Genomic DNA, 26,655 nt, shown 5'->3' with positions numbered 1-26,655 from the left:
ATAATAAATACCAAAAACAAATCCCGGTAAGGTACATCATTGTGGACTCGAGATGGTGAGACACAGAGAAAGGACCCTAAGACGTTCCAGAGAAAGAAAGAAAAAAACAAAGCAAAGGAGAGGAATGCAATCAGACTTCTCAAGCTCACTGTGCACTGGAATCCTGCATGGCAATGATTTTCCTCCTCGAATTCTACATGCAGCTAAATAATAGAGTTAAGATATTGCATAACTAAACATCTCAAAACATGTAACTTACATGTACTCATTTATGGGAAACTATAAGATAAAGGGCTTTTCCTCCCTGGAGGATTCCTCTGTCCCCTGATTAGAATTCTCAGCTCCTCAATCCCAGAGTGTGGTGTTCAATCACTTAGTGCTTGCCTTCATCCTGGAGGAAAGCACGGGCCATGTCCGATCACCCTTGTGCTCTCCCCAAGGGCTCAGCCTGGTACATACCTAACAGAAAGAACTCAAGAAGCATCTGTTGAATCTTCATCAGCCAGGCATGCCTTTTAGACTTTCTCTGTCATTTAAAAAATATATCCCACAAGCAACAACTGCCCCTTTTTATACTGTAATGGAGTTTTAAAATGTTTAAAATTGAAACATCCATGTGCACAATTTAAGTGCACTGGTCTTGCTTTAGTAAAGCTTTTTAATACCATCTGTTTGGAGCATGGGCAACTGCAAGGTTAGTAAATTTTCTCTGTAAAGGGCCAAATAATAAATATTTTTGGTTATGTGGGCCATGTTTCTCTTCTATAACTCCTCAACATGGCCATTGTAAAGTGAAAGTGGCCACGGACAACATAGAAATGAATAGGCATCTGTTTATTCCCACCATTTTCACAAGAAAGATGCTTCTTAATAGCTTGACTTCGCATTAATAATTTGTTTTTTCTATTTTTCTCTCTTAAACCTATTCTCTCTCTGGAAGTTGAATCAATACTCAATCAAAAATCGAGATTATGCTCTGAGAGACAAATTCTCTTTTCAGAATATCCCTGCTTTAAGCACTCTGGGAAGGTACACTGCCTTTCTTCACTTTAAAGCCTAAGCTTCTTTCAGGTTGGATGAAAATCACTTGCTCTTTGAAACTGTTGTCTCTGCTTTTCTAATCAAGGGGGACTTAGGCTGCCTTACAGAGCAAGCCCCATAAGAACGCTGCCATGGGGAACTGCTATTTGCTGAGAGTTTGACACATGAGCCCTTCAGACAAGCAATGTTTGGCTGCTTATGGTAGATTAAGAACAAGATCCTTTGTTTCCAAAAGAAATCAATGTTTGTTCTTAAGTTCAAAGAAAATCAACTGCTCTAAGGACGATATGAGGACGTGGACTCCACTCCAGCAGCCAATTATCTGCAAACATAGCAGAAGCAAAACCCACATCTACGTAGCATAGAGAATTAGTCTTGGGAGAGCCCACAGTCCAGAACTCCCCTGCCCAGTCACTCAAGTCCAGCCCATGAAATTGATGTTTTAAGGGAAATAAAAGTGTTTGTATTAGAATGGGAGTACACTTAGGTCACCCCCTCTGAGAAGCAGTCACATCAACTACTAGGCTTCCTATTAGCTACTAAGAAATCCAGAAAACAGCACTGGTGGTTTTTCTAAGTAGATATGGCATCGCCTTCAAGCCAATCACTAGCCTGTCATTTTAAAAAAGGAGAAATAAATGAAAATACCACCATCAAAGCCTAGAGGCTGGGTAGAATTCTGTGTCTGCCAAGTAGCAAAAATGTGTAACATTTTAAGTAGCATCTTAAGCAAAGGATATAATTGCCTCTGTCAAAAAGCTTGTGTAGCACAGATCAGATGTCAGCCACACATCTGACAAGGCAGCTGAGAGCCAGCCATGTCAGAAAATTATTCCTGGTGGTTGGAAGGGAGGATGTGCATCTAAAATCAACATTTTTTGAGATACCCAGCTTCTAATCTCTGAGGTCCAGCAGTCTGACAGCTTGAGGTATTTATTCACATGACAGCTATTTCATTCCCAGGTTCAAATGCAATAGTAGATAGTAAATTATGCTACAGTCCCCCACCAACCATTCCAAAAGCCAGCATTAAGGTTTTCCTTAGGAGTTTCACTTCTTAGGTGCTTTTAATTTCTGACGCCCCTTAAGATTCAGCACCAAGTCTTCAGGAGGACAGAAAATGACAGAAGGGAGAAAGGAGGAATGCAGGATAGAAGGAAGAGAAGGAAAGGGGAAGAGAACAAAGAAGGAAATAAACTAACACAACTCGAGTGACCCTACCAGGAGACAGATGGAGAGCAGATGGGAGGTGATCCCAGGTGAATACTATTCCAGGTACCTCTAAACAATGCCAGCATGGGACTCCCTGGAAACAAGGAGACAATAACTCAATACAGCAGGAATTCCTCCAGCTGGTATGTACCACTCCTCCAAAACAGGTGTTCACTTAATATGGGACTTCATAGAGAAAAAAGCACATTTAGGGAGGAAGCAACTCCAAATGGGTGTTCTGCCTTAAGTCACAGGAATGGCTGGAGCCTACACAAACCCTGAGCCTTTCTTTTACAAGGACACCTGCCACTGGGCTTAAGACTGACCCTAAATCCAGGGTGATCTCATCTCAAGATCTGAACTTAATTGCATCTGCCAAGATCCTTTTTCTCTTCCTTTTTCTTTTTTGGCATGTAAAACAGTGTCCATTCTTTCAAATAAAAATATACATAGCGAAAGGATTACGACAGTCAAACAAGTTACCATATTCATCTATCTCATCACATGGTTACATTTTTATTTTTGTTTTTTGTGATTACAGCACTTAAAATCTACTCTCTTAGCCAATTTCCAGTATACATTTCATAACTAAACGTCTCAAAACATGTATCATTTCATAACTAAACATCTCAAAACATGTAACTTACATATACTCATTTATGGGAAACTATAAGATAAAGTGCTTTTCCTTTATCTTATATCAACCAAGACCCCTTTTCCAAATAAGGTCACACTCACATGTTCCAGGGGCTAGGACTTAAATATATCTTCTTGGAGGCAACTACTCAACCCACCAGTTTCCAAACAGCTAGAGAAGAAAATTAGTTATTTACTTAAATAAACATGGACTATAAATGCTTTGCTGTATTTGATCATTGAAAGTCCCAAGGCAGCAGGAATTCCTCCGGCTGGTACTCACAGCTATTCCTGTCAGAGCTGGTGTCCTCAGACAAGTTACTAAGCCTGCCTGATCCTCAGTGCCCTTATGTGCAAAACTGGGACGAGCCCCCACCTGGTGGGCTGTTGTGCAAGGTGACTCATTTGCACAACATTTAGAGTCATTTAGAGTGTCTGCCCCCAGCTAATGTCTTGTTGACAGGCCCTAGTCTTTAACGGCTCTGAGCAACATGTCCAACAACCACTCCCAGGAAAGAGCGTTCAGTTTTTTCTTGATTCAGCCATTGTTAGGATATGTCTCAGGTAGTTAGGGAAAAAAAAAGACAAAAAAAAAAAGACTAAAATAGCAGGCTTGCCAAAGTTAAATAATAATCAGACTTGCAGGAGAATTAAGGACTTGGCATCATGAGAAGAGCCTGTCCTATTCAAGATGGTCACCTGTGACCATAGTTCTCCAACTATCCCAAGAATCATCAACCTAAATACATCGTCTGTCACTACCTGGGCACTCCCCAGGACACGAGCTGCATCTTATTTATCTTTGTATCCCCAATGCCTGGCACAGCACCTGGCACCTAAGTCATACAGTATGAACTTAGGTGGGATGAATGATGACACAGCCAGCATGCTCAGGAAACCTCAGCTCTGATAATAAGAATGTCAATAACTACTGTTTATTGAAAGTCACAATACTAAGGGCTTTACATATACTAAATGGATTAAATAAGATAATTTCTGTAATCATTTTGGCATAGCTGCTGCTCCAGAAATGTGAGTGATCATCACCACTTATTGTAATCCTCATTCCGACCCATAATGGAGACATTCTTACTCCCATGTTACACAGCAGGAACTGAGGCACAGGGAGGTGAAGTCTCAGAGCGAATACCTGGCAGAGCCAGGATTTGTTAGGCTTCAAGGACCTGTGTCCTTTTCCACTACATTGCACTGCTCCCAATTCACAGTATTCAGTCTTTGTTTTAAGGAGCTCACACATCTATAGTCAGACTAGATACTGCGGGTATGGAGGGATGCATATGTATATTTATATGTATGTATATATGTATACATATGTGATACATATTTATGTACACACACATGCAACACCTCAATTGAAGAAATAAATGAGAGAGAACAAGGAATGGAACAATGGAGGGTCCCAGGGAGCATGGAGGGTTCCCTTGTCCTGAATCGTACTGTCAAGGGGTAAAGCATCACATGTTACATTCTCCCAAGCTCATGCAAGCAACACATACAATGTTGTATAAACTCCAGATCCTCATCCCAGGCCTATTACTTCCTGTTAAATAATCTTGTTTCTAAGCTAAATGCCGTAAAGTGAAGAAAAATGAACTGTGCTTAACATTCACCTACCAGTGCTTTTCTCTCCACCTAAATTCCCAAAGAAAGTGACCAGGAAACATGACTGGGGCATTAAGAGCATTCCAGCCATGAACTTACAGGAGGAATGGATGCTGGGGAAGCTTTTGCGGCCCTCGGACACCAGATCGGGGTCACCTGTGCAGTGCATTTCTGAGTTCATCACTCCATCTGGAAAGCAGCGGTAAAAGAAATCGGGGCGAGGTCTACAAAAGACACCATGGACATTTTCAATATAAAATGCTGCCATCACACATGACCCCAAGCTGACCCCCCCCCCAACTCCCCACTGCCCCCAGCTCCTTCCTCAGCCACCTTGGCCATCAACACTGGAGCTTTCCACGGAACACTCTAGACACAGCCGTTGGGGGAAAAGCTCAGGCTTTGGTGTCAGAAAAATCTGAGTTGGCACTCACGCTTACCACTTACTCACTTTATGACCTTGGGAAGGCCACTTGGTCTCCCCCAGCTTCAGTTTCCACATCTGTAGAAGGGGAAATCAATACCAACCCAAAGGTGAGGTCCTGAGGATAAAGTGGCATGACTTACAGGAGGCACCTCAGCAGGGTCCTCTTGCCCAGGTTCCTTGTTGAACAAGTGTGAAAGGGAAGGCTTTGTGCAACCCATGGACTAAAAGTTACTAAAAGTTACTTCCTGTCTTGATCTACCACGCCACTATTTCGGAGGCTGCCTCTGGGATCCAAGGCTCCAGGCTCCTCGTGTCTCTGTGTCCTGAATGTGGGCAGCCACTTGCCCTTCCTGGAACAGTAGGCCTCACCTCACCTCACTGAGTGACCTTGAAAGCTCAGTTCCATGATGCAGAGGACACAGTGCCCCAGGTTGGCCTCTCTGGTCGAGAGCATGGGAAAGAGACCCCCAGAGGGACATCGAGGTGGCCCTGAGCCTGAAGTCAAGCCTCCTGCAGCAATCACAGCTGCAGTAAGTTCTGAATACTTACTGGGCTTCTGACACAGTGCTAAGCTCCACACACCCGTTGTGCCATATAATCCTCAGGAGAACCCTGAGGCAGAGCCTGGGGCTGTCTGTATTTTACAGGTGCAAAAAATGAAGGCTCTTCATTGCTCAAGGTCACCCACAACCAGTAAGGGGCAAAAATGAGCTCTGAACACCAGAGAATGGAAATTTGTGCCAACACTCTTCACCTCACACTTTCTGCCTCGCTTGGCTGAGGATCCTCACACAGGTGGGTGATGGCCTATCACCTCACATTCATACTCAACTAATATTCACCAAGCAACTACCATGGGTGAAGCTTTGCTAATGCTGGAAACACAGCACCTGCTTTCTGGGCACTCCAGGTCACGGTTCACATACACTGATCACTGGTCCTTCAACTCTGTGGCTCAGGTAGGGCCTATGCAATCTACCACAACAGCTGGGGTACTATCTCTCTGGAACTCAGCCAGTGTTTCTCCAAGTATGGATGTCCACTTAATGCACCAGAACCTCAGAGGGGCGAGGCCTGACAGTGAGCACTGGTCAGGGCACTGCGGTAGCTCCAAGCACACCAAGTTAAGGGAGCACAGCAGAAACAGGCCATGCACTGCCTGATCTTTATCTATCTCCTGCCCCTTCAATGCCTGGCCTACACCCAGCAGATAAAATAAATACTAAGGTTCTGAGAGGGCATCTAATGTGTCCCAGGCCAGCAGACAGTGAGAGTCAGTTAGGTCTTGAATTCAGATGTTTTGACTGCTAATGTTTGCAGATACCAGCTCTTCCCCACAGCCGTCAGAGGGGAAGGAAAGATAAATACAAAACAGAAATCATTTTGCAGGGGCAGTAAGAGAAATGTGCTGTAAGCCAAGGCTGAAATGCCAATCCATATGTTTCATCCTGAAGAGAATGATAAATAAGTAATTATTTATTTATTAGAGGCCAAAACTGACAAGTTTGTGTGTGTCCGAGTGAGGCCCTGGGATGGCAGTGGAAGGAGCTGAAAACACCAGCAGTGAGCTTTGTCCCACAAGAAAGTATGGTCAGTGGATACTTCCTTGGAATTGATCTCCTGCTTTCTAAAACAGTGGGTTTGTAATTCAAAGGGAAAGATCTGTGCTAAGGATGGAAAGCTAAGAAGGACAACGATTTAAGGGAGAAATAGACAAGCTCAAATCTGTCCCATCAGAGTCCTCTGGCCCAGCTTCCTGTATAGATGACCTTGATAGTCTAAGTCATCATTTCATTATTCTTGGAACTTACCTTCCCACTATTAATTTAATAGTGTTTGTGCAGACTCCATTCAAAGCAAGAGCCAAGGACACCGCTACAAAACAAAACCAACAGACAGAAAAGTAACAAGCTGGCTCTTAGATCAAAATCATCATTATCATTATCATCATCATCATTGTTACATTATAATACTATTCAGCAACCATAGAAATATGAACGAATACTTTAAAAACAGATATGTAGGGGTTGCTAGGGGACTTTAGAGAGTGGCTCATAAAATTCCAAGCCCCATGACATGAAATGTGTCTCTCCTCCTTGACTGAAATTTTCACCATCACAGAGGAGCTCATCTATCATTTCTGGCCTGATATGAACAGATTTAATACCACAGTATGTAGAATTTCTTTTACTGGTAGCAAGAAACATACATTTCTTATTTCCTCTTGGCAATCTTCTCAGACATAATTCTAATCAGAGCAGCTGCTGGAATCCTACAGCAGAAAAGGACGTTCCCATTTGGCAATTATCTCATTATTGACCCATCACCGGCTGACAGCTGTCCATTTGTTATCAAACAAACCACTGTTCCTGCAAAGGTGCAGAGTCCAAAGACCTCACTGGGTTTGGAGAAGGTCTGCCCAGGCAGTGCTTTTTGCCGTCTAAAAGAGGAAGAACTTCTGGGATACATTATTTGACCATACAGAGCACAGGGACTTTCTCCAAGCTGTTTGGGAAGACTTTGCTAGATGCAGCACAGATTGTCCCGAAGGGTGCAGGCAACATGAGTCACAGAGCTTTCCCTGCAAAGATCTTGCACCTCTCTTCTGTGGTTTATCGAGAGTGCACAAAAGGCAGAGTCATCACCATCAATGTGATAGAAGGTCAAACGCCTCGCAGAAGCAATAAAAACCTATTGATGCCCCATTCCACTGCTTTGTTGAATAATAAAGCATGTGCACTATGGTTTCCCTTTGGTAAATATTAACTGTTCAATACTAGCTGAGATTTATATAAGAATATAGCAATGAATGGGGGCATTTTCGGGAAGGAGCTGTCTAGAGCAATTCACAGCCCATTGAGAGAGACAAATGTATTGTTCTACAGCCAGAAAGTACTGTGGAATGGCCAACATGGTCACTAAGAGCATGAGCCACAGAGATGGGAACATAACCAACCTGCTTTTAACAAGCCATCTGAAGCAGAGAGGATGGGAGGGACACATTTAAATCAACATATTTGTCAAAGGGAAACAAATCACCTAAGTGTGAGATGGGGGCAAATGGCCATATCTGAGTGTGGCAGAAAGGAGGGACAGGCCACAGATTCGGAGGGCAGAGCATAAATCAGCAGCACCGTACTGCCATTAAAACACTGAGTATGCAATAGGGGTGCGGAAATTGGAACTAAATATGAAGGAACTTGGAAAGATCCACTGATTGCATTCTGAACACACAGACCCTTCCTTCCTCAAATGCCAGCTTCCCTTCTCTCTGGCAAGCTCAGAGCAATGTGGAGAGGTCTCTCTCCAAGAGGGGAGAGAAAATTCCCTGGGATATTTTGCCGTATTCTCTCCACAAACCCTGATAATTAACAGATTGTGATTTTGCTGTGAAATTACTGTGGTCTTTCCTCTGTTAGGTCTGGCCCAACAGGCTCACTGCTGTGTTTTCCCAGTGGGGCTAGACTCATATTCATCCCAGTCCTAGCATGGCCTTTCTGGGAACAAGCATCCCTAGCTGATTGCCTATTGCCCCACATAGATCTTGGTGAACTTCATAAACAGCCACATGGATCACTTCCCCAGCCTCTGAGCCTGGTGGGCTTATCGCAGCACAGAGCAGTTCTTTAAAAAGTCTGAAATAGCTGAGCTGGAAAATGCAGAGATGTGATATAACCACCAAAAGTTGGCAACTTTCCTGTCTGATCCAAATACCTGAAGGAAACAGAAAGGAGGGAAGCTGGTGATGATATTTAACATGGAGGTCATTTCAGCATTCTAGAAGGAACCCTAACTGCTTAATATTAGCACAACCCTCCAGGGATCAATGCAGGAACCCCTCACTGACACCAGAGAGAAGGCTGTGCTGGGATCAGATCCATGAAAGGCTGGACAAACAGGAAAATAAATGGCCCCCTTCAGGAATGCTTGTTCATTAACAATAACCCAGTGGGCCTGGTTCATAAGCGTTGTTCTGTTTTTATAGCATCCCACAGCACTGTGGGTTTGAGTGAAGAGTCAAAAGACAAACCACACTGTGTCTGATAAAAAAAATTCAAAGCAACGTGTCCCGTGAGTTGGCTTGTAAGCAGCCTATACTAAGGACACTACAGGTTATAGGCGTTCCAGGGGACTAGAGGGCTTTTGTTGCTACTTTTGTTGTTGTAGGAAATTCAGCACTATCATGCTTTTATAACAGAGTTCTCTATTACACAATTCTGCAGCCTGAATTCCTAAAAGCCCAGTGCTTCATGGGGCAAACCTCACTCCCCTCATCCAATGCCAGATGCACAGACATGGCCACATTTACCTGGAGATGAGGGCAGCACTTGGGATCCAGGTTTGGAAGCCTCAGTTAAAGTCTGCTGAAGACACCTGAGAACTAAACCTCCTGTTTGAGAGTCCTGAATTCCAGACAACACTGGAAAATCTACACCTAGTTTTCTGTCCTTGGCTTTTAAAGATCACCCTCCCCAACTCCTACTTTCAAGGCTACCTAAAAGCAGCAATTAAAAAAAAAAAAAAAAAAAAAAAAAACCTCTGCACACAATGGGAGGCTGTTCATCATTTTTATAGGGCAGGCTCTCATTTATTTAGGCAAACAGAATATCCAGTCATTCCACCTTCTCTGTTAACATACAGGAGACAGAGTATGATGTTGAATTTGGAAATGTCACCCTAAGGGAGATTTAGCTGAGAATGAAAAGTCTGGAGAAGGTAACTGTGAGCTACTTACTGCTGTAACAGCAGCCCCACTCCAAAAGCCAGCCGTCAGTGAGAACCATAACCATGAAAGACAGCTCTTACCCACAGTCACTTATCTTGAGACTCCATGCCAGGGGAGCCACTAGAATAAAGCATGAACTAAAGGGATTTCCAGGCGAACCGAGAGGGCGCCACCAGCACTTTTTGGAGACCATGGTGATATCCATCCCAGCACTGCCCAGCCACTCAAGCCATGTGTGGAGGGACACCTGCCTGTGCCCTCCTTGGAGAACCCGACCCTTTTCTCAAGGTGAGGAGACTGAAACCTGTGACCAAAAGCCCAAGCCACACAGGGCGCCTGCAGTACACACCTGACCTGAGGGAGGGCATCAACAGGCTGACCAGGGACTCACAGCTTTTGTGGCCAGGCTGGAGAAATGAGCTCAGCCAGAGGCTCTGTCTAGAAAGTCTTGACCAAGAAACACAGTGAAGCTTGGTGGTGGGCAACAGGCAGACAGATTTGGGGCAGAAGCCACCATCACTGTAGGCCCAAGCTTCAGACAAACCAGAGACATGAGGCAGCAGAAACAAAGTTGAGGCAGAGGATTCCGGTCGGGAGTGTCAGGAGAAGAAGGAAGGCATGTTGCAGTGGTCTTGAGCCAAGAAGGGGGCTCCTCTCCTGACGGCCCAGCTCCCCATTCCAGTCCCCATGAGGTGCCTCTGAAATTTTCCCCCTTCTTCTTGGATGTGAGATTGCTTATCAGGGCCCTGTACTTAAACTCTTATTTTTTTTTTCAGCTAATTTGAGAGGGATTCTGTTCTTTCAACTAGGCAGGGCCTAACAGAAGGCTGGTTATACAGGAAGCGTTCTCCGTGTGGCTTTAGGGGAGAAGCTGCTTATTATTCCACACCCCCTATATGCAGCTCCCACTCTCACTTCATTACTAAGAAAAAGAGAGGGCTATATTTTGCTCCATTTTCATTTCCCCAAAGCACAGTAATTAAGAAACTCACCCTTAAGTGAAGGCTCTCATTTTCCAGACTTATAAACTCACTAAATGGTAAGTCCATATAACACACCCGAAACAAAATTTGGGCTGAGGATTTGGGTAACTTTTAGGTGATGTGTCAAAAAAAAAAAAATCAACCTGATTTGGTTTTGCTCATGGTCAAAAAACTAAAAACCTGGCTACAGGATAGTTTACTTTGTTTGCTAAACAAGCCAAGTAGTTTTGGCCATCTCTTAATGCTCTCATTTACTCAGGATTTGATTAACACGAAGACCAGAAAAACACATTTAATCCTAAAATGTCAAACTCTTGTCCCATGCAGACATGGCTCAGCTTGGGAAGAAGTTATAACAAGGATGTTACCATCAATGACAAAGATCATAGCACTTTTCACATAATAATGAGCACTTAGCTACCAAAATGTCCTCAAACTAAAGATGAGTCGTGGAGCTTGTTTATAATATCTATTTTATTTTACACCCGCATTTTCCCATTTTTGCCTGTAGCCCACGGTGTTTGGTCAAGGAGTCTGTGGTCCATTTCTGAATTGCCCATAATGTGGGTCTATTAACCAAAACTGTGAGACTGGACAGTTGGTGGTAACAAAGTTTCAGATTTGCTTTGCCTTACTGCCAAGAGATACCTGAGTCTGCACCTGAGCAGCACAGCTCTCTGGTGTGTACGGGGTGTTATTAGCATTCAGAACAACGGAGAGCGACAGCAGGTGGCCTCTGAACATCCTTTATTTAGGACTGCACATTGGCTCTTCCTTGGGCTTAAAGTTTATCTTTATGTTATCTCGTTTCTCCCCAGCTTAATTTGATCAAAAGAAAAAAACAGTTGTGTGTAACTGAGATTTCTTAAATGTAGTAATCTAATTAAGGTCAGCCCCATTCCCTAAAGCAGGAACTGTGAATACTCTACCTAAGAAGGCTTCCTTAATTTCAGTCTTGTCTGTTCGCCGGATAATTTTCACCACACAAATAACAGCCAGGGGTGTGAGGAAAGAAATTGCCTGGAAGAAATAACAAACAATCCCTTATGAGGACATCAGTTTGCTGTCAGAAGGGCTGACTGATCATTAGTTCCCGTTAGCTTCATTTAGACTCCCTGGATGAATAATCTTACTGAACTCCTGACCTCAAACAAACAAAAAAAAAGGATGATGTATGTCTGTACTTAGAGACTACACAGACTTTAAAAATGGAAGATCTGATTGTAGGTTATAATTGATTTGTAATTGCCAAGAGCCATGTTTAAAGCGGTGGCTTTTTAAATGGAAAAGAATAGTCTATAATTATGATGAATCATGTTTGCCAGTAATTCCCCTCATGTTCTCCTCTGTGGAAGGATGAAGAACCCTTGGCCTCCCACTCCCATCTCTCTGGAAACACGAGTGCATGTGGGACTCACTTAGAGTCAATCAATTCGTTCCCTTTTGGTATTCTTTTGTTGAATATTTATCTCTTCTGCAAAGCAGAGGTTAGTCCTTTTGCATAAAGTCTCTCCTCTTCCCTTCCTCCATCCCCTTTCCTCCTCACAGATGCTCAACTCAGACTTAATGAGTTAAATTGGTGGGATTCAGATGCTACCAACATTCACTACAAAAGGTACTGTAAGGAGGAACCATGCTAGGTACCATCAAGTCCAGGAGCCTCTTACATCCTCATGATAGCTCTGTGACTGCCTCCTCCAGGCTCAAGGACTAGGTGATGTGCCTGGGAACACACAGCTGGAGAGGGGCCAGGCCAGGATTTGGGGACAAGGCTTCGCTTCCCATATGCTTTATTCCAGCTTTCCTTAATTAGTAAATTATTTTTAAACATTCCACCAACCATATAAAAGGTATTTATGTTACTCCCTTACAACTATAACATCTCAGGATAACAATATCAGAAGAGACCAAACATCTCACAAATCCAGAATTGGCCTAGCAGCCAGTGGTGGGAGGGCTGGGGCGTAACTGTTGATCAATAGTGTTCATAATTCTGGAAATCTCCCTTTCTGCTCTAGTAAGACATCATTTTTTGGGGAGGGGCTTCCTGATGGGACTAAGCCATGGCTGGAAGATGCTCTTCTTTTATAAAAACAGAATCCACCCAAATGAATGCAGGCTTTTAAAATTATTTGAGATGCTCTACACTTTTACTACAACCAGACTGCTAGAGCTCAAATCATCCTGGGGACTCCTCTTTGGGAACTGTCTTCAGAGATCAATTGTATGAGACATGAAAAAAATTCTCTCCTTACTTCCCACCATTTCTTTCTGACCGGAAGTGGTAGTAACCAGTTTGATGATTCAGCTGTGGCCCTCAATGATTTGGACTGTTTAAGAGTCAGATAAGCAAGTCTTGGCACCATGGAGGGTATTAAGGTGCTAAAAGGCAGATGCATGAGAGGAGATTCAGAACCGCTGCAGAGAAAGCAGAGGATTTCCCTGCGGCCTATTCAGAAGGGCAACACTCATGAGTTAAGAGGTCCAGTAAGTCTGCGAAAGCTGCCATAAGTTATTGGGCAGTTCTCACACCTAAATAACAACAGGGCTTGTTAAAGTGCTGACTTCCTCAAATACGCTCATATAGCAGGTCTGGAAATGCACCTTTTTAACATCATCTCAAATGTTACTGATGCTGATGATTGAGAATTATGCCTTAGACTTTTGATTCACACATTTAGTCCTTAAAAAGCAATAACTGAAGCATCACTTGTGAAGTCCAATGTTATGGTCAAGGCAAAAGAAGCCCTTGTTTCTCCAAATCCAAATATGAAGCCTACCAGCTTCCTTTCCTGTTTTCTGTCCCTTTATGCACTGCATACAGAGCAGGCAATGTGCTCCCAAATAGGAGAAAGCAACTCACCAAACAGTGGATGATCCAGCAATGACTCCACCAAGTCAACCTTTACATAGAAGAACTATATGGTTCTAAAGGAAACATTTCAACACAATCCCAGCTGGTACAATCTAAGGTTAAGCAGAAATGAAACAACCCCCCCCCCCGCCAAAAAAATGAGCTGGGATGACTTTCCCAATGAGGCTTCCAAAGGAGATTCCAGAGCAGAAAGTCACTGCCCACATAGGAGATGTGGGTACCACGTGGGAGGCCCTCGGGATCAAGGCCAGGTGTGCGGGCTGAAATCATTAGAGCTGCCCAATGACTCCAGGCTAGTGGCTGGATGGCCCAGCAGTCTCCTTCAGAACTGCTCCCTGCCTCTACTTGCCTCTTCCTCATAGGATTCTCACCCCCACTTCCCCAACAAGACTGGACTTAATTTAACTCATGTTACAGCTTTCCCAGGTAGATGCATGTGGGTACCTTTTCTAGGACCACTATCAACTGCTCTTGAGCCAATGCTAAGCACTCAGGAGGGCCCAAGGCTCCCCACCTCAAGGGCTTCTCAGGCGAGGGAATGCAGCCTTCAAAGTGCCATGGCTCCCACCCCAGTGTGACTGGAGCAGTGATGTCTGTGTGATTGCATGATGTGGCTTGTTTCCCCTCTCATCCTAACAGCAATGGTTCCCAGGCTCATTTCTTCTTCTTGGAAGTATATCTGCCATATCCTTGGGCAGCACAGACCACAAATCGGGATAGAGACATAGTTACATGCATCATTCACCCCCTGGTGTATAAACATTGTCTAACTGAAAGTTAGAATCAAGAGATGAACTCCAGAAGCCAATGCATTAGGAAAACAACTTCCTCTTGGGGCAAAACACCTCTGAACTGGGTAGAAGGAAGAATGAAGAGAGAATAAGCACCCCATCACCGCACTTTCACTCAGCAAAGCAGACTGAATCAAAGCCAGTGCACATGCATTCCACTCTTCAGACAAAGGCTATTGGTAGCTGCGATTCTGCTGCCCGGGCCAGTGGAGTAGGTGAAGGTGAACAGAGGGACATGAGGTGGGGATGGCCCCTGGTACCTCCACACAGGGGCAGAGATGGAGGAAAAACATGGGCAAGCAAAACCTCCCTTGGTATTGTTTCTCTTCTGTTAATGTTTCCATGGCTAATCTTAAAAGAATCAAAACCTAGGAAACCCTAGGATGAGCCCAGGGTAGGAAGATGGGGGAGTGGTCAGTGCTTATTTTATTAAATGGGGCCTGAGAGAAAACAAAGAATTCTAGCCAAACACTGCTGCAGAATTCAGAAAACATACTGAACACTTCTTGGGCTTGAGTTTTGCTCACTTGCTAAGTGTATGGAGCTGCTGAATGTACTTACCTAGGTTAGAATAACAAAGGCTAACATATACTGAGAACTTACTAAGGACCATGGTCTATTCTAGGCACCCCATGAAAAATAACTCATTCAATTCTCACAGCAATCCTAGGTGGAAAAGGCTTCTTACTTAATACATAGGAAACTAAAGCACAGAGGTTCAACAACCTGCTGGAAGACACATAACTAATCACAACTAGTCAGTCACACAACTAAAAACATTATCTCCATTGTACCAATAACCAAACTAAAACTCAGAGAGATCAGTGGACACTGATGAGTGGACACTGGGAGCCACAGCACTTTGAAGGCTGCATTCCCACATCTGAGAAGCCCTAGAGAGGTGGGGAGCCTTGGCCTTCCTCGGTGCTTAGCATCTATATTAAGCTCTGTACTTTCAACCACAATGTTAGAGCAGACTGGACTTAATTTAACTCATGTTACAACATTCCCAGGTAGATGCATATGGGTATCTTTTCTAGGACCACTATCAACTGCTTTTGAGCCAGTGCTAAGCACCCAGGAGGGCCCAAGGCTCCTCACTTCAAGGGCTTCTCAGGCAAGGGAATGAAGCCTTCAAAGTGCCATGGCACTAGAAAGTAAACATTAAATAAAACATAGTACATGCTTTTTTTATCAAGTTAAAAAAGAAAGGTAAGGAGGCTTGTTTCCAGGACATAGATAAGCCATGGAAATTTTAGTGACAGCTATCATGGCTTAAGCACCTACTATATGTTAAGGACCTTCTTCATACTTTCCAATCTTCTAAGTACTCCGTTGTGGAAAACATTATCTCCATTGTTCAAATAACTAGATGAAAACTCAGAGAGATCAGTGGAAACAAAAATGCATACAGCTAGTGGGACCAAGACTCCCCAGATTGGGCTGCCATGCTCTTGGGTTGAAGTCCTGAATCTGGGTGATTCCCTTAGCCCACAAGCTTTATTTTACAGGTGGGGAAACTGAGGCTGGAAGAGATTTTTTTTTTTTAATACATTGAACACCATCTTTAAAGTTACTAATTGTACTGCACAGTGCCCACATAAAGAGATAGTGCATGTATCATTAAATAAGATATGGTACGTGGCTAGTTTTGTATGTAGCCTATTCCACAGGCTGGGAAGCCAGAGCTCTGTGCAAAAAAAAAAAAAAAAATATATATATATATATATATATATATATATATATATGGAATGGCTCAGATTAAGAAGAGGTGGGTTCAAGTCCCAGCTCTGATACTTACCCATTCTTTGTCCTTGAGCAAGTCACTTAACCTCTTTGATTCTCAGTTTCCTTATGTATAAAACAGATATGAGGATAATAATAATACCCATAGCAAGTATTATTGGCAGGATTTCAATTCACTAACAGTTATGGAATGCTGATTAGGTACCACGCACTAAGTGAAATGCCATAGGTCTGTCACCCCCATTTGATGCTCTTTACAGCTTGATGAGGCATGCACTTAAAGACACCTTTTACAGATAAAGAAAGTAAGGGGCTGAGAGGGGAGGTGATCTTCCAAATTTCCATAGCTAGTGAGTGGCAAAGCTGGGAGTTGATCCCTGGTAGACCACTGTGGAGCCCATACCAGCTGCCCACCAACAGGGTCCAACAGAGAGCAAGTGTCCAGTAAATGCTGGTTGTTGACTAGTATTTCATTATTTTCTGGAAAAGACTGTTAAAAGGGTATCAGGGTCTTGTCACCAGACATATCAGATTAAAGCATTTTTAGTTTAAGCTTACCTGCACGCTTAGATCTGAGTACCGTGCACCTTTGAGTAGAGGAAGGAGGTTGGGGAAAGAAGAGGGAGCCTAATTCTCTCAGGTATGCTTACCATACTCTAAATGACCAACTAGAGTATGGAGCATCCACCCATGGATCAACACAGGAAAGGCCGCCAATCCCCGGCCAGCGCTGCACCCAGAAAGTGGGTCATCCCCACATGCTGATGCAGGGCACCGTGCACCATACTGCCTGGGGCGCTTCTGGGAAGTCAAAATGTGGGGCAGTGTGTCTGAGCTGGGAGGGCATAAGGACACCAAGGACTTCTAACAACCAGAAGGGATTGAAGCCAGAGCAGCCCCGATGTGAGGGTGTTAGCCAGAGAGGAGTTTGTCACTAAGGTTCATTCACATCAAACAAAACAATGGGCCCAAAGTGCCTTCATTTCTGGCTTTTTACAGAAAAGTATGCTGCAAAGTGATTATAATGACAACTTTAAGACAGAAGACACCTGGAAAAGGCCCTGTTGTGGGTAAACAATTACATCCCATCACAGATAAAAGAGCTGTCTAAGACTCTTAAAAAGAGCCTAAAAATTAAACTGTCTATCATGATCCAGCCTTGTCTCTTTTCCTTCCTTCTTCCTCCCCAAAATGATTTTATTTCTGTCTTCCTTAGAAGCATCCTATCCCAGAATAAAAAACCCTGGTATCAAATCAACACAGTATCTATCAGTAATATTCCATGAGAATAAATCTTCTGGACATATCACGACCAAAGCAAAAAGAGAAGAGGGCAAAGAACAGGCTGTGTGTGGATTTCTTTTGGAAGCCAAGGAAAAAATATTGCAAAACCTATCAATCCTTAAACTCCTTACTGGGTCTTACCTATTTCTCAAGGCTTTTTAGTGATGCTGAACCGTCCACCTTGTGTTCACGTCTGGGCCCCTCCCTAGACTAGAAACCATATCTTATTCAACTTTGCTCACAGCAGGTGTTTCATAATCACCCACTGAATTAGGTCATAATTAACCAATCCAAAGCTGCCCTCAGTCTGGCTCTATGCCTGCCCCCTTCTTAGCCCTTACCCATAGATACTCCAAACAAACTCCTATTCACAGGACCCACATAGCCCTCATTCTCCTTCTCTGCCTTTACTTCTCCACCTCACCAATCACCAAGGAGGCATCATAGCAGAGTGGCTCCAAGAGAGAGTTTGCACTCACAGCCAGCGCTCAAGTCCTGCTCCAGCCACTGACGGCTGTCTAACTGGAACAAACTGCATAATTTCCCTAGTTTTGTTTTCTCCACTGACCTTATGAGATTAACAAAAGTGCTGACCTCAGAGGACTCTGAAGATTAACTGAGATGCTCTTTAAAAAGAGATAAACACAGTCCCTGAATCCAAGAAATGTTCACTGTTGTAGATGATGATGGCTTTGATGGTAATGATAATAATGATGAAGAACAGGTTTCCTAGAACTTACCTGAGCCTCTCCTCTGGCCCTTTTCAGATTCCATTTTGTATTAGAGTACCACTCTAATGTGCCAGGGATCCTGGAGGGTCCCTGGGGGTACACCCCAAATCTCATTGGACTTCCCATCCCCTATAACCCTTATGGTTTTCTTCACCCATAGCAGGCTCCCTGGAAATGTCACCTGAATGTACAAAGAGACAGCTTCTATAGACAAAAGAAAGTGTACCAAAAATCAACAACCAATATCAATTAAGTTGTCCTACACAAAAAAAATAGGTTTTTAAAGATGTTCTGATAAATCCTTCACACTCAGCAGGAAGCCATGGCCTCTTTTCAATAAGGAAGCAGCCTTCCATAAAGGTGGCTAACTGCTTGGGCATATCCCAGAAATGCTAAGCAAGACCTTTCAGTGCATCTGAAAAGAATTCTCAGCCAATCTCTCCGGTCAACAGGAATACTGGGTTGTCAAGGGGAAAAAGCTCTTGGAATCAAACAGTTCCAAGTACACCCAGCTTTCAGGGTGACAGACATCACCTGAGCTAATGGTGCAACAGACAGCAACAGCGCAAGTTAGGAGGTTTCCAGTAACATTATTACCATTTACTTTGCACTTCATCCCCTAGCCATTATTCTGTTAATTTTCTTGTTGCATTTGCCCAATTGGTTCCTCTAAATTGCACACACATGACTCTAGAGGCATTAATTATCCAATAAAAAAACTAAACCAATACCAGCTGCCTTTAAAACACACCTTGAAAGTTAGAAAGTTCTCGCCTTTAAATTAAAACATTCCAACCAAAATTAAAGGAGATCCCAGGATGTTGTTTATATAGTAAATTCAAAAATTTGAGCTTTCAAAGAAAATCGAGCCATTTTCTACACCAGTGAAAATGGATGTCCTATTACCATTTCTTCTACTAACATCTGAATTTTTGTTTTGGTTTTGTTTGGTTTTGATTTTTGATGGAGTCTTGCTCTGTTGCCCAGGCTGTAGTGCAGTGGCGCAATCTCAGCTCACTGCAACCTCTGCCTCCCAGGTTCAAGCAATTCTCGTGTCTCAGTCTCCCGAGTAGCTGGGACTACAGGCATGTGCCACCACGCCCAGCTACTTTTTGTATTTTTAGTAGAGATGGGGTTTCACCATGTTGGCCAGGATGGTCTTGATTTCTTGACCTCATGATCCTCCCACATCAGCCTCCCAAAGTGCTGGGATTATAGGCATGAGCCACTGCACCTGGCCAACATCTGAAGATTTCAAAGGACCAGAAGTGTTCACATAATGCCTTATGCTACATTCTTAAAAGCCAGGAAAATAATCTTATTTATGGGGTGACAAAATATTTTTCATCTTTGTGTAGTACTATAAATTTATCTACTGCTTTCCTTGTATTATTATGGAATTGTACTAAATCATGTGACTAAATGAATGAAATTCATCAACTACTATCAATGAAATAAAAGATTGAACTTATTTAATTAGGAGAATAGAGGGTATGAATCAGTAAGTGTGGCTGAATATCCTTCTGTTCTCTGAGAACCCCAGCGCTGAATAAGCTCTCTACTGCCTAATTTCTACCACCGCCAGCATGCAAATTGCTCCGTCCTATTTGTGTCTGTAGCCGGAATATTTGTGGCATTTGTATCTAGACTTCAAAACAATCCATTGTTCATAAATCTAGGACACAGCCACAGATTTCTCACAACATCCCATATGAACATTCATCTCCAAATTGTGTTTTTATAACACATGAAATGTAAAATGTTATGAAAAAATAAGAGTAACTGATAAATAGAAGCGTCTCCTTATTAAAGCCATTGAGTGAACTCATTATACATACACTGATTCCTTTATTTCTAGGATTTATAGAAGATTTGAGTTACAGAAGAAATGAAAAAAGCCTAATTATAGTAGTTATGTGTTAGTAAATCCCTACTCACAACCACCCTAATTTGTCAATTTCCCTAAGATTTATAAAAATCCAGTTTACTTTCCAGCAGAAAAGTAACTATTATGAAGAAATTAAAATGATAATTTCATGCTCACTGGCGTTATGGGCACTTCCAAGAGTTTGCAAAAGAACAGATATCTCCAATCATCACTAATTAACAAAATTTTCTCTGTAAAATCAGAGTGATTTCTTTCAAAATACAAAAATGTCCCCTGTGTGGCTGTGAAGTTTCTGGAGCAGTTCCCAGACAGGCACGAGACACCATGGCAGGTCAATAGGAATAACATTCAAGCTGCTGGGAGGCTGCCCATCTAAAAGTCACATTATCGTTCCACAACAAAGAGGAGCTTAAATATGTTCTCTGCTCCAGAAAGTTTTGATGGCGATTCTCCAACTCTCCAGGGCTTCATTAGCATCAGCAAGGAGTCCCAGACACTCTGCCCACAACCTGCAGGGGAGCCTCTTGGCTGAGAGCTGAGCTCCAAGAGTTGGCTGCTAGAACCTGGTGCTGTGCTCATTAGCAGTGTGACATTGGGCAAGTTCCCTCATCTCTCTTGGAATGCAGTTTTGCATCTGTGAAATGTGGACAATAATGACATCTTCCTTACTGGGATGCTGGGTGGAATTAAATGAGACCATCATTTCTTAAGCTCTCAGCCACAAGTCTGGCACAGTGGCATTGGGGGTAGGGGAGGTAAAATTAATCCCAATATATCCATCAGCTCTGTGGATGCTTGCCCATTTATTCTAGAAGGAGAGAGACACAAGACACTCTCCAGAGGTTGAAGCACAGGGTGGTCTTATTAGTGGCCAACAACTGATCAGCTAAAACTTGAAAGGAGGTTAGCAGAGCTATCTGGGTACCTTCCTTTGGCACAATCAAGGCTTATCCTAAAAAGAGAGGGGACAGACAATTCTTATTACTGGCTTCTAGTCTTCCTTTACTGTGACTCAGCGTAGCCCAGACAAGCAAGTCCTTTCTCGTTCCACAATACTGGGCAATGACTACTTCTCACATGACCAAGCAGCTCCTATCACGAATTGGATTTTAATTTGATGAGCTGCTTACCTCTTTCTCTCAGGTTACCCACTGTCTTCAGGGTTAGAAACACAATGATGAAACCCATTTGTTTCATCTTTGAGAGAGTGGTCAAATAAGGCATGAAATCATGGTACTTACAAACATGAGGCGAGTAGGTATGTTATCTGATTGCACCAAAGGATTTTTATACAGCCAGATCTCTTCTGGCTGGATGACTCTCTGGAACGGATCCAAAAACTCTGTAAAACTGAAACATAAAAAGAAAAGTACATGAAGGCTGAGCATTCTGTTGCTGCAGGAAGTTCCCTAGGAGGCGCCCCCCACCCCCAACTCCAGCCACCTCCTATGCATCCTCATGGGAGGATCCAGCCTGCTGGGGAAGGGGAAATAGACAGACCCTGCTGTCAGTTCTCAGCCAGTTCAAAGGCTTGGGAAGGACTGAAAGAATCACTGGGACTCTGCAGACTCTTTCATCACCACCTGCCAGCAAGTACCAATTCCACCCAGAAGGAGTAGCTTTGTATATACAAAGACTCTAAGGACTTGGGGTTCCAGAGTAAACTGGAAACTGAAGTCAGAATGGTGGCTCAGACTGGGGTGAGGCCAGAGCAGCAGCATGGTCTTTTGAGAATAAAACAGGCTTGAGGTGGAACCTAAGTGAGGGAGTAACTGGCTCAGCTGCCCATGTGCTGTCTTCACTGGTTGGGCAATGGAAAGCAGTCACTGCCAAGAGAAAAACTGGGGGGAAGAAAAGGGCAGAGACACAGAGGTTTGCTTTTTTAGATCTTGTCCATTTGGGCACCTCCCAGCTCTCCAGCCAACCTTTACCTGAGGAACTAAGTTTAGCACCACTGCAGATCAGTTGGAGAGAGCAGAAGAAGCCAGGTCATTTGGGGCTTTAAGTGCCAGGCTAGAGGATTTTGATTTTGAGCCAAAAAAAGGTTTGGTGAAGAAGCATGGAATGGGAATTTCAATTCAAAATGGCGGCACTGGCCATGGTGAGGTGGGACTCAGAGGAGAGAATAGAAGGCAGGGTGGGACATGCTGGGGTTGTGGCAGCTGTTGCTGCAAGAGAGGCTAGTAGACTGGAAAGAAAAAGGACAGCATGGAGAACCTGTGAGCAGGAGTGGCTGAAGCTGATTCCTAGGCTTCTGGTTTGGGCTTCTGGGAAAAGGAGTCCCAGGATCCAAGATGAGGAGCGCAGGGGAGCTGGAGAGGAGAAGCTCAGCTTTCTCCTCCTCTAGGAAACCCTCTAGGGTGGCTGGCAGTCTAGGTTTGTCCATAACTTTTCCAGTTTAAGCACCGAAAGTCTTATATCCCAGGAAACTCCTCAGTCTTGAGCAAACCAGAACAACTGGGTCACCCTAAAGTTGTCTCAGTCTCCAGACAGAATCAGGAGTCCCACAGCCCCGGTTTCTATCCCAAATTTGGGACGTTGTATGAGCATGATCTGATCGCAGCTTCAGCTCCCCTGTGAGGGTGTGAGGGCAGGAGCCACTCCATGGCTGTCACCTCAAAGCCCAGTAGCACGGCTGGGCCACCGTAGGCACTCAGAGACCACAAAAGTTAACATCCTTTTGGGAATTTGAATAGGTGACACAGAAAGTACTTGCACTTTGATCAGCCTGACTCTCAATTCTATTGTGTATCTAAGATACCTAAAATCCACCCATCTTTCATGTCTCTCTCCCTGTCTCTCCTTCCCTCCTTCCCTTCCCCCTTGTCTCCCTGCCTTCTCTGTGAGGTTTTACATCCTGGAAGTCTGTGTATTTATGTTATCTGGAGCCTCGGCAGAAACAGTGATGTCAATGACTGTTCTGCTCAGCACTGGGCCCTCAGTGTTTCTGCCTGGCACACAGGCATCACTTGGTAGCTATTTGCCAGGTGACTGAACAGACCCCTGCAATGGCATCATCACAGAATCCAGCCAACCCTTCGTCATCCCTGAACCCGGAGCACTTCTACTGCAGAATCCCTATTGCATTCCTTCACTGGGTTACAAGTTACTTCTGCTATCAGCCCTCCAAACCTTCTCTAGAGCAGCATGGAGAAGCACCCTGTATGGGCATCAGGAAACTGCTCTCCACCCCAGCTCTCCAACTAAGCTACTCCATGCTGTGGAGCAAGTTGCTTCCCCTTCCAGGGCCTCTGCAATGGGGAAGGCCAAACTAAATCAGAGACTTCAACTTCAGATGGGTCAGAAGGTCAACCTTCTGGAAAACACCCTACCATAGACCTAAGACTCCAAGTGAACAGGGTATGGTAATGTGGATTTTAAACACTCCTGTAGGTGGCCCTAATGGGCCAGGAGTCCCTAGCATTAAACTAAACGATACCTAACGGTTCCAAACCCTTGGATCCAAGGACAGGACATTCTGTAATTTAACCCTTCTCACTAACATCTCTTCCACCCACGGCAGGACAGGCTCTCGAGTCAGGCCAGCAGCATTCAAAAGCCCAGCTCTAGCTATGTGGCACATGGTGAGTTACCTAACATTTCTACGCCCCAGTTTCCTCATCTCTAAATAGATACACCTTACAGAGTTAGAATGAAAGTTAAATGACGGAATATATATGTAGTGCCTGACAGAAGAGAAATAAAAACTAGAATCGTATTACTATTATCATTTTACTCTAGCCTGTACCTACATATTTTTACTAGACAGTTTTCAAGCTTTGTTTGATTTTGTGACAATCTACTTCCTGCCCCAAGTGTTTTTAAGACATGAAATAAAATAAATTTTGTTTGAAGGATGTTTTTAAGAATATGTAGCATACCTATGATAACTAAAACTTCAGAATACTCCAGTTTCTGTAGCTATATAACAAATTACTTCAAAGCATTTTACTTTGTTCATGAATTCGTGGGTCAGGAAATTGAGAGGGGCTCATTATCTAGGCAGTCCCCACTTAGAATCTCTCATGTGGGCACAGTTGATGGCTGTCCACTGACCAGGCTGTCCGCTGGAATCTCGGCAGGAGCTGGAACCCCTGCTGCTGTTTTTCTTATAACAGGACACAGTCTCTCCCCTCTTACCTCAACTTCCTATTCTAGCGGTGGGGGAATCAGTGATACTAGACATGGCTAGTTGCTATGTTATGGATTTGAGTTGCATTTGGCTATAAAACAACCTTGCTGGGAAAAGTGTGGGGGAAACGACCTCTTCCCACACACACCTTGAGACAGATCCCAATTAGTCAATAATCTTGTTTGTAAGAAAGAGATTCTGTTGGTTGAATGCATAAAGAGAAAGGTGGGATGGCCTTCAGATTATCCAGCTTAGCTAGCATTGCTAACCAACTGTTGCAAGCTCTGAAAACAAAAGATCTTGAACACTCACCCCACCCCCAAAAAAAGAAAAACCCTTCTTCCCTAGCACTGTGGTCTCAGGGTGGTCAGAATTATTCATAGCTACTGACTTCCCCCACAGCAGGTATCCCAGAGAATAAGGCAGAAGCTCCATAACCTTACCAGCCTAGTCCCAGAAGTTGTGTAGTGTCATCTCCAGTTAGAAGTGAGTCCTAAGGTCAGTCTAGATTCACGGGAGGGGAAATAACTCCACCCATTGACTGGAGTATGGCAAGTTCTTACTAGAAAAGCAGGTGGATGAGGGATATGGCTGCAGCCACCTCTGAAATATACTCTGCCACCCACAGGGATTCACACTATGATGGCCACACAGCCCCCACTCTGTGAGACCCCAGAATCTTGACTCCTATGTCTTCTCACACAGCCGGCCACAGGGCAGGGGGACCAGGCATACCACAGAGCACCTTTCTTCCTCATCTTGTTTGTCTTCCAGGTTTTAATATTCTCATAGCAATTTTTCTAAAGCCTGGTGGACCCAGCATTTTGCACAATCCCTCACACCCACCCTGAGTAGCTGCAGCCAGAACACATCTATCAAGCAAATTATATCCTCTGGGAGCAGCAGTACTAAGAAAGATCGATGTCCCTTCAGTCATGCTCCAGCCACTGATGTTTGCCTCAAAGAACGCAGACAGTGGAGCTAATACACAGAGGACCAGGGTCTTAATAAAGCTTAAGGATCTTAACAGGGACAGAGGTGGGCACACAGGGGACTGCAAAGTCCTGGAGGCGTTAAAGGTGTAGGACATGCCTGGGCCTGGTAACATCCTTCTACAAGCTCTTAGGAAGTGGGCTGGAATCTAAGAAACGGGAACCCTGCTTCTAGGGAAGGGGTGAAGGGATGGTCTCCAGCAGTGCGTTAGGTCAGCGGTTCCCAAACTTTAATGTGTCCAGGGATCACTTGGGAGTCTTGTGGCTGCAGATTCAGAGAGAGCAGGCTGAGAAGAGACATAAGAACTAGCATTTCTAGCAAGCTTCCTGGGGGTGCCTCGCTGCCAATCTGTAGATCAAACCTTGAGTCATAAAAGGCCAGGACAGCAGCATCATGTGGGATCTGGTTAAAAATGCAAAATCTCCAGCCCCACCCCAGCCCTAGTGGATCAGAGTCTGCATTTAACATGATCCCCAGAAAATCTTCTCCATGACTGTGGTGGAAGGTGGGTCAAGTCCATATACTACATTGGTGCAAAAGTAATTGGGGTTTTTGCCATGCTTTAAAAAATAAAAAAGGCAAAAAACACAATTACTTCTGCACCAACCCAATGTAATCTAAATCTAAACCCATCTCACAAAGCCATTAAAATCATCTCAAGCACCACTTGTGTCATGGGGGGAGAAAAATACATATAACAAAATGAAACCCAAGGCACAGCAACCTGAAGCCATTCAGTGTGGAGGAAAATCACCCTGCCAGCCTTAGCATCGGCATATTCCTGGCCAGTGCAATGACTGACGTCCTGGAGTTTTTCAAGAAAAGACTAAAGGAGTTGCAGCAACTCTTTGACCACCAGAAAGTGGGTAAAGCCATTTAGTTTACTTTCATTTCCAATAAATACAGAACAGCTAAAAATACCTTAACACCCAGAAGGCTCTGACAGGTCCAACGATGCAAAGCTCCTTTGCGGTTGGGGGTCAGGCCTGTTGTTCTCACTGTGAAGGCCTTTCCCCATCTCTGCAAAGCCTTCATTAAGAATAGAAGAGCTTTTGGGAGGCCAAGGCAAGTGGATCACATGAAGCAAGGAGTTCAAGACCAGCCTGACCAACATTGAGAAACCCCGTCTCTACTAAAAACACAAAAATTAGCTGGGTGTGGTGGTATGTGCCTGTAATCCCAGCTACTGAAAAGGCTGAGACAAAAGAACTGCTTGAGCCTGGGAGGAGGGGGTTACAGTGAGCTGAGATTGTGCCACTGCACACTAGCCTGGGTGACAGAGTGAGACTCCATCTAAAAAGAATAGAAGAGCTGGTGTGGGCCTATGTACATAAATCAGGGCCCCCTATACTCAAATCATGTGGATAATTACACTAGTTATCCATTGCATATCACAATTTGTTTAAGAGTAGAGTAAGACTTCTAAAATTTCATCAGGTTTAATGACCAAAAATAAACAGCCCTACACGAGTAGGAGGCATGGAATTCTAACAGATTACAAGGTATCTTTTACGAATCATTTCAAAGGAAAAGTGCTGTTTAATGAGACTGTAGAGGTATGAATGCA

At 43.9% G+C, this 26,655-nt stretch overlaps 1 protein-coding gene across 7 annotated transcripts in view; it reads right to left on the bottom strand.

Annotated features, from left to right (window-relative positions):
• Positions 1–26,655, bottom strand: part of PLPP4 (phospholipid phosphatase 4) — a 124,044-nt gene that overhangs the window by 56,316 nt on the left and 41,073 nt on the right. For 2 of the 7 annotated variants that reach the window (XM_032281826.1, XM_032281827.1), the window contains 4 exons: positions 21,205–21,313; positions 11,578–11,668; positions 6,751–6,814; positions 4,612–4,736 (listed from right to left, as the gene is read on the bottom strand). In XM_032281826.1, the coding sequence (XP_032137717.1) occupies positions 4,612–4,736; positions 6,751–6,814; positions 11,578–11,668; positions 21,205–21,313 (389 nt within the window). Of the gene's footprint in view, positions 1–4,611; positions 4,737–4,952; positions 5,015–6,750; positions 6,815–11,577; positions 11,669–21,204; positions 21,314–26,655 lie in introns of those variants that run through there. The other 5 variants (XM_032281828.1, XM_032281829.1, XM_032281830.1 and 2 more) reach the window with 5 other exon arrangements.

Source organism: Sapajus apella, unplaced genomic scaffold (assembly GCF_009761245.1).
Source record: "Sapajus apella isolate SASKATOON/1434 unplaced genomic scaffold, GSC_monkey_1.0 scaffold13, whole genome shotgun sequence".
Lineage (NCBI taxonomy): Eukaryota > Metazoa > Chordata > Mammalia > Primates > Cebidae > Sapajus > Sapajus apella.
Note: the sequence above shows the minus strand (reverse complement) of the source record. Positions and strands in the feature narration are given on the sequence as shown.